The 9,309-nt window shown below is 31.8% G+C and overlaps 1 protein-coding gene across 1 annotated transcript in view; it reads left to right on the top strand.

The window, feature by feature from the left end:
* LOC106879476 (synaptotagmin-like protein 5) overlaps positions 1-8,614 on the top strand; it is a 19,170-nt gene extending 10,556 nt beyond the window's left edge. The window contains exons 5-8 of the mRNA XM_052970956.1: positions 1,868-2,029; positions 3,382-3,605; positions 6,562-6,770; positions 8,475-8,614. Of these exons, the coding sequence (XP_052826916.1) occupies positions 1,868-2,029; positions 3,382-3,605; positions 6,562-6,770; positions 8,475-8,614 (735 nt within the window). The remainder of the gene's footprint in view (positions 1-1,867; positions 2,030-3,381; positions 3,606-6,561; positions 6,771-8,474) is intronic.
* Positions 8,615-9,309: the final 695 nt, after the last annotated feature.

Below are 9,309 nucleotides of genomic sequence, written 5' to 3'. Positions count from 1 at the left end.
GTGTGCTTAAAACACCTCATAACTTTTGTATTTTTATGAATTTTTACAAATTTTTTTTCCTTTTCTGACTCCTGCATAATGGAATTGATATGATTATACAAGAATAAAATCTCCCCTCCCACCAATTTTTTTAAAATTTATGGTTTTAAAATACAGACAGTCCAAATCTACCATCTGTTTCTCTTTATAATTTCCAAATAATTTTTAAATACTTTTATGGATGAGAGTCAATTGACAGTCTCCAGACTTTTTCACATAATCCCGGACTTTATTTGTGAAATGCCAGTGATATGCTGCATGTCCATCAGCAATATTAGCAGACAGACAGCCATGCAGTAGTACAACATATGCTCCAAGTAGATGAAAGCCTTCTTTTTAAGAAGAAAAATGAAATTGGAAGAGTGGTGAAGATATTAGAATAATGGAATAAAAGTCAGTCATAATAAGAGATCTCCCCAAAATCTATTTTCTTATTTTTTAACTACTGTTTCTGACACACATATTTACGCAATTTTGATTTTGAAGTATTTAAAAAATTATTTGGAAATTCTGTATTATGAAGCCAGAAATTAAAAAAAGATTTTGTGTGTGTCAAATTTTTTCTCCAGAAGTTGATGGCTTCATAGGAATAAGCATGGAAAACTGCATCAAGATAACCAATTTTCAGATTTTTTACTTCCTTTTAAATATACAGATTTTGTGAATGAAACAAACTAGATCCTGAATAACCTTTAATGAACCTTTAATATGACAAATTTTCAGATTCTTTTACATCATTTTAAAAGGAAGCTGATTTTGTGGCTCAGTCAAACTAGATCCAAGTACAGTGAATACCATCCTCCACAATTTTCTACTTTTATGAAGTACATATGTATTTCAACATTTTCTATCAAATACACTCTCTTTCTTGAGCATAAAAAATCCTCTTCCCAGGTGACAATAACTTATATGTCAGATTGTTGCACAAGTTTTGATAAGGGAAATCAGAAAGGTTTGAAATGATTTCATTGGCATTTACTTGTACCAAAGAGCACTCTTTTGATAGACAACATGTTGATCTCATAAGTGTTGCATGGTGGAAATAAATGCAATTACCAAACTTTCAATTCATTATTTGTTTTTTGTTTTTTTTACATTTCAATTTGTACATCTGTACTCCTGACTGCATACAAGCACATAGGTAAAATGACGTCCTTTATTTTTTAATCATTACCTGCTAATATCAAAATAAGTAGTATATTGAAAAATAAAAATATTTTCTAGAGCGGTGGGGGGGTGACTCCAAGGGTCAGAAGGGGGCCTTTGGCCAAAATGGGTTGAGAACCTTTGCTCTAGACAGTTTGGTAATTTATCATTTTTGAGTATAAAACAACCTGAAAATTAATAATTATCATTATAAACATTTTCTTGTTTTTCGTAAATTTAATTTACTGTATTTGATGACAAATATGGCACACATTTTTCTCCTCCATGAAATGTCTCAAAAAGATCACCCCAGGTCCTTACCATATTTTCCAGCACACAAGCCAAATTTTTCAGACCAAAATTTACAACTCAAAAGGTAGGTTACTTTATACACCAAGACAACTTTGGAGAACCAAAAATTTCATGTGAAATTCAGTATTTGGAAAGATAGTGACAATATTTGAATATTTAAACTACAAGTTTACACTATATACTACATTGACTTCTGTGCGGAAAATACAGTCTGTGAAGTTGGGCTAATAAGGCACTAAAAATCTTTTTCTTAAACATATACTGCTGAAATTGTGGTATATCTAATGTGCCTGTGCATCCCTTATTCTATAAAATACAGTATGTTTTTATTTGTGAAATTGTCTCTCATTCACTTACCTTTCTCTTTTAGTATTACATTGCCAAAAGTGAGCTAGAAAATCGGACATTGTGGTTGACTGTGTGGCATAATGATCGCTTTGGTAGGAATGATTTCTTAGGAGAAGTTACCATTCCATTTGATTACTACCGGTTTGAAGGACCTACATTAAAATGGCATCAACTGCAGCAAAGAGTAAGTTATGCTACATTTTTGGTTTTCATATCAATATATGAAATAAACTATAGATACATATATAGATTTATCAAGATAAATAACATGAAATATAATTATAAAATTATGTAACAAAAGTATCTATAAACTTATTTTCATCAGGGTTCCCAGTGGAAACATTTTGTGATAAAAACCTTTAGATGCAGACATGACTATGCTGTTAAGAAACTTACTTTGCAACCACATAGTTTTGGGTTCAGTCCCACTGTGTAGCACCTTGGGCAAGTGCCTTCTACTAAAGCTCTGAGCCAACCAATGCTTTATTAGTGGATTTGGTAGATGGAAACTCTGAAACTGTGTGGAAGACTATTTCTCTCTCTCTCTCACATGCACATACACACACACGCATGTGTTTCTCCACCAGTGTTGGTTTGTTTATGTCTGTAATTTTGCAGTTTGGTTATAAAAAAAAAGAGACTGATAGAATAAGTACTTAAAAAGAATAAGTACTGGGGTTGATTTGTTTAACTAAACCCTTTAAGGCAATGCTCAGCATGGTCACAGTCCAATAACAAAGAGAAAAAATTATTGGCTTTGCATACCAAAAAGTAGTTTGAGTTCAGAATTGTATTTATTTGGCAAATGGCTTAGTCTCAGGTTGTTTGTTGAAGCTAAAATAATTACATTGTGAAAATATCTTAATAGCTGTTTAAAAAACACATAAGCCATTATTATATTTATTTTATATTTACTTTTATTTGTAAAGTAATGTATATTATTAAGCACCAAGAAATGTTGGCATAAATTCACAAACTGTTCAATGTGTCTGTTATTTATTGTGTCCAAGCCACTCAGGCTCCTCTTTATCAGTCTCTTACATAAGAAAGACTATAAACCTGTGATTGGTCCACTGGAAACCTATAACAAATGGTGCTGATTTTCATAAAATGTATGATGTAAAAAGAAAACTAAGTAACTTAGAATTAGAATGAAGAAACGGTGCTTTCTTTTAATCCTTTAGTATTTAAACTGACCATATCTGGCCCAAATATTTTATATATCTTTTGCTTTAATCAGCCAGATCTAGCCTCTCACACCTACCCTACAATGTAATTTTGAAAATAAACTGTCACATCATAGAAGCCTCAAAGCTACAAGATAATAAATGATTAATTCAAAACAATTTGAAAAAAATAAATGTATCACTTATTTTTTTTTGAATTAATCAAAACAATTTGAAAAAAATAAGTGATACATTTGACTGAGTAGTCCAAATGTTAAAGGGTTAAGAAAGCCACAGGGACCAACAAAACTAATAAACTATTTCAATAATGAATTAACAGTGATAAATTTTTGTTTTTTGTTTTCTGTAGCAAGAATATTTGCCATCATCTCTTTCATACAAAGGCGAGCTGACCTTGTCATTAAAGTTTGTAACTGGTGATAAACTGCTAACGGGGTCCACAACATCTTTAAAGCACAGTAGAGATGGCAGATCTGAAGTTTCAGATGGAGGACAACTTCATGTTTACATTAAAGAGGCCAAAAATTTGACAGCAGTTAGATCTGGAGGATATTCTGATCCTTTCTGTAAAGGGTAAGTTGTTTTACTAAAATGATATATGGCACCAAAACAATGCTCTGAGTGATGGAGCAATGGCAATGTTGCGCAGTAGTGAAAATGGACATTGAATGTGGAAGATGTGCAAAGGCTGGGTAGAAGTAAAGTTTGCATGCTTCACTGGATATGTAATATTATCGGTATGCATGAACAATGAAGCATGAGTGTGCTGACAAAGAAAGACTGAGATGGTATGGACACCTGATGTGTACAAAGAATGAGGATTTGGTGAAAAAGGGCCAAGTGGTACAAATAGAGGACCCTATAAAAGAGAAAACAAAGGAAGATATGGAAAGAATTGATGAAGGCTGATCTCAGGATGCTGAATATCAAGAATAGGATGGCAAGAGATAGCAGCAAGGGATGAGACACAATATTGGGAAAAACTTCTCTAGTCCATGCAAGTAGGGGAAGGCGATAATAATGACAATGATTTTACATATATACATACTAGGTTAGAAACCAGCTCCTTCTCTATTGGCAAGAAATCTTGAAATAAAACTGAATAATGACATACACATATACATATGCGCATGTCTAGACATGCAACTGTATACATGAGACTACATACATAAAACAAAACATACAAGTCTGCACATGCATTGACTCCAAATACTCACATTTACGCACATACATGCAAAAATATCTTGTTAATGTTGTTGAAATTCCAGGATCTAGGTTAGAAATCAACTCTTTCTCTATTGGCAAAAAATTTTGAAATAAAACTGAATAATGACATACATACAAACAAACAAACGAACAAACAGTCATCATTTTAAAGGTCTAGTTTTCTGTACTTGCATGGGTCATATGATTACTTTGTTGAAGCAAATATTCCTACTACTGAATGCACTTCCTGTTGCCAATCCCTACTCATATCCAGCATAGGTAATGTCTCCCCTATTCTAATGAACAACAGCCTAGATATACTTTTATGGATGATTGTAAACAAATGATACTGTTTCTATGAACAATAACCCTTTGTTCACAATCAGTGTGCACATTTCAAGACAAGAAGAAATATTGTCTGATACATTATATCAAGCAGAAAACTGATTATTTGTCAATTTCTTCACATATTGTATGTGAATTAAATAATCAGTGACATTGAACTTCAAATATAGCCCATAAAGAAAATAAAGAATATTTATCTCAAGTTATCTAAAGGAACATATAGATGTTTCAGTAAGTTTTCACTTCATTGCTGAACTGAAAACTTGAGTTACTAATTTGACCACAGAAGAGAGCACTGGTGTATAAGTGTGTTCTCTTCTCTCTTTATTCTCATAAACAGTTTCTGTTGCTTTGACTTATATATTAAATAAATCAAAACAGTAGGCATACCTTGTATTAGTTCAATCCATATTTAAGGAATTTTCTTGCTGACATTTCATCTTGGTATTGGTCACTTTTCATTAGAAGGCACCATTATTATGTCTTCTGTTTAGTAGGAATGTTTCTGTTATTCTTCCTTATGTTTCAGTAAACATTTTCTCTTACCACCTCTTAATATCATAAGTACTTTCTAGATCATAAGTACATTACTATTTCGCAGCAGCCACTATTAACACAGTAGTTATTTAATCCATTTAGAAACTAATGGAAGTTGTGTGTGAGCTCATGTTTATAAATTGACTTAACTTATCTAACATCTAGTTGTTCATGCTTTGATGATGGCTAACTCTTTTGTATTTGTAATGTTTTCAATGTATATATGGCTTTCTTCCATTTTAGTATTTCCATTTTATGTTACATTTTGGAAGTTTTTCATCGACTATTTAGAGGATATGACTTTAGCATATTCATTTCTTATTTCTTATTAATCACAGTTGTTATGTATGGCTGTTTTTATATCATTCTTACTTGTTTGATAAACTTTGTTCCAACTACTATCTAAAATTTTCTTCCATTTTACTTCAAAAGTAATTTGCGTATTTTTAATCTTTCTGGTATATTGCCAGATTATGGAATCACATGTTAGAACATGAAGTATATCAAACTTTGGTTGGTAGATCTATTTTTGTGCTGGTAACACATGTAACCATCTATATAATACATATGTCAATCTGTTAATACTTAAGCTATCTTGTAGCACATGTTCCTGTGTGGGAATATTTGAATATGTATGTATTTAGTCACATATGAAATAAGTGCTAATATGGGATCATAATGATTGACTGTCTTTCGATTTTGATGAATGTGAGATCCAGTTGTTCCATCTACAGAACCACTTAGTTAATGAGTTATAATGGAAATGGATGAGTATATCACAAATACTCATACCCTTAATATAATCTTCATGCTAGAGTAGTGCAGCACTGTTTAACATGACTGGACCCATGAATCACAAATAGAGCCCATTCAATGGGCTTATACAATTTCTGTTCACCCAGTTCCACTCAAGTCAACCCAAGTCCATAGTAGAAGATTCTTGCCCAAGCTACCATGCAGAGAAGTCACAGTTAGAACCAAGTGACTGTGCAGCAAACTTCTTAATCTCACTGCCACAAGCCTAGGTTTGTAAAATGTTTGGCTATGAATAAGTTTTACATGACTGTGTGATTAAGAAGTTTACTCTGCAACCATATAGTCTTGGGTTTGATCTCACTGTGTAGCACTTAGGGCAAGTGTCTTCTATTTTTGCCTCAAGTTGACTGATGCCTTTTGTGTGAAATTTGACTGATGGAATCTGTAAGGAATATTGTTGTATGTGTGTGTCTGTGTTTGTTTATGTCTCATAACTTCATGGTTCAACAAATGGATATTAATAAATAGATATATAGTAGATATAATAAGTATCAGATTTAAAAATAAGTACTGGGGAGATGAGTTGATATGATTGACTAAACTCTTGAAGGTGGTGCCCAAGCATGGTCACAGTCCAAAGTCTGAAACCAGTTAAAAAATAAAAGAATTCTATTTCACTTTGCAGGTATTTATTACCAGAAAAGAACCGATCATCAAAGCAAAAAACTCCAGTGGTAAAGAAAAATTGCAACCCGGTTTGGAATCATTGCTTTATATTTGAAGATGTGTCTGCTAGTTTGCTGGCTGACCGATGCCTAGAACTCACTCTGTGGGATTATGATCGTATATCAAGTAATGATTTTCTTGGTGGCGTTCGATTGAATTTAGGATCAGGTAAGAATTTTTGTTCATCATGTTATGTTAGAGTTTTATTATAAGAACATTATACTTAGACATGTAAAAGGAAACTGCTTAGAATCCTATTGTATGCTTGTTTGTGAATATTGATATTTTGCATCTTTGTGTGAGGCTGTCTGAGCAAAATGGTGATGTTATGTTTACAGTCCTTGTGAAATATGTATCATGTAGCTCTACACTTTCAAAGTCTAATGGAATAAATAAATACACTCACACACACACACACACACATATATGTATGTCATCCCATTAAAATCTTGATCATTTGAAATTAATTGAAACATCTAGTTAGTGTATTTCATTACTTTTGCATTAAACTGAAGCAACTGCAATTAGCAATGTTTACTTCATTCTCAAGCATTTCTTGAGGCTACTTATATGCCACCCCCAAACAATGTATGAAAATAGAGTGATAAATTTATTTCTAATTAAAAATAAACAACTGTGAATACCTTTTTCTAAAATACATTTTATACTTATATTTATTTCAAATTAAAGAAAAGCTGTGAGTGAAACAAAATGAAGCTATAACTGTTTAAAAATTTGGTCAATATGAATTGAGATCTTGATCATCTAAGAATTTATTATAAGTATGAAAAACTAATAGAATGCATAAGTTTTGTCTGAATTTTCTCTCCTATGGGGATATAGGTAAATGCATCTAGCTTGGGGAGAAAAATATTTTATGATAATACTAATAAACATTAGTTCTACATAAAATTATCAAATCTGGAGAGGCATATGTTAAATTTTATTGATAAAGTTTAACCAAAATTAGTATTTATTAAGATTGTTATTGTTCTAGAACTATAGATGTCTGGTTGATTGTAGAGTAAATGTACTAGCAGTTTGTTCTTAGTCATTGGTGCTATGCTACATCCATTGAAAAGTTGTTCAGCTCTCAGTGCTCCAATTCACTCAACTGTAAATAGATACCAAAAGAGGACATTCTCAATGCTCTAATTATTGACAACACTTTAAAAATCAAATTACATGGCGTTGTTTTCCAGTGCTGAATTTACTTCTCTCTCCTTGCTTGTAAGTATATTAGGATAGATGTTGGATTCCACTGTTCACATCTATATGCACCAGTGTATGTAAACAGATCTGCTGCAATAGTATCTGACTCTCAGGCATGTAGATGGAAGATATTTTAATTTTGATTTACAATTAGTGTTTGGGAATACAGGAATAGCATCATAATCCAAATAAGTATCTAGCTTCTTAGCTGGATTAACCTTCCTTGCAAGTTGACAAAATTGTGGTTTAGTACTATTGTACAAGATATAGATTTTTACACTAATGACATTTTATTTTTGTCTTTTTATGTTTTCATTATAAAAAATAGTATGTATAACAAAAGAATAGAGAATATACTTAATCAAAATATTTCACAATTAAAAACAAGGTGGAATTACATTACTGCTGCTGCAACTTGTTCCATATGTTTCTTTGTCAGAAAAATACTTGTAAGTCATGTAAGTGGTGGCAGTAGGGCAGATGGTGGTGGTTGTGGTATATCCTATTTACTTAGCATGATATAACATTTTTTTGTTTGTTCTATGAGTTAACACTTGTCAGTTAATATAACATAAATTTTGTCAACAAAATACATAAAATATAGAAAATTCCCTTCTGATGTATTTTTAAGTAATATATTTAAAAATATTTTCTCTTTAGGTATTTGTAGTCGGAGATATGTTGATTGGATGGATGCTGTTGGTGATGAAATCTCATTGTGGCAGTCAATGATATCTAGACCAAACACTTGGGTTGATGGAACTCTTATGTTACGTGCAAACATGAGTAACAGAATGTGACAGCAGCCATTCTATGAATATGCACCACTGTAGGTGATTATTTTCATTAAGAGTTTGTGATCATGTACAAAATGAACAAAACTCTTGAAACCACCTCATCTTTAAGGAATTACAGCTTCGTTGGTGATAAAGAGTATGTGAGAGGCCACAGCTTACTGGATTGATATATGCTGCTTGTATTACTGCCACAAGGAAGCTCAAGGAAAAGAAAAAAAAAGAAAACAGGCTGTGATTGTATGAAAGGCAGTTGCTTCTGTAAACAGTTAACAAAAGAGCAGTTGTGTTTGGAGATGCCATTTCACAAAAGCCCAAGCTCTTTTTATAAAATAATCTTTCTTTCTTCCTTTACTTCTCTCTCTCTCTCTGAATGCATGCATGTGTGCATGTGTGTGTGCCTCTGTATATGTGTGCATGTATGCTATTGTTTCTAATTCGTTCTAAAATTTCAAATTACAAATGATTGATAAATGAATATCTTGAAAATTAGATTATATTTGTATATTTTCAATACTGAAATGAAATGATAACTTGATTGACACAAATACAAACTTTAAAAAATATAAATTTAAAGTATGAAAAATACAAAAATATAGATTAAATGTTTAAAAATTTGAATGCATGATTTTTTTCAACTGAGATTATTATAACATGTAACTTGTAACTTTGTAACATTATTTGGCAGTTCAAGTGTAAAC

The sequence above is a fragment of the Octopus bimaculoides genome, chromosome 10 (genome assembly GCF_001194135.2).
Source record: "Octopus bimaculoides isolate UCB-OBI-ISO-001 chromosome 10, ASM119413v2, whole genome shotgun sequence".
In the NCBI taxonomy this organism is placed as follows: Eukaryota; Metazoa; Mollusca; class Cephalopoda; order Octopoda; family Octopodidae; genus Octopus; species Octopus bimaculoides.
This window is presented reverse-complemented; position numbering and strand designations above follow the sequence as displayed.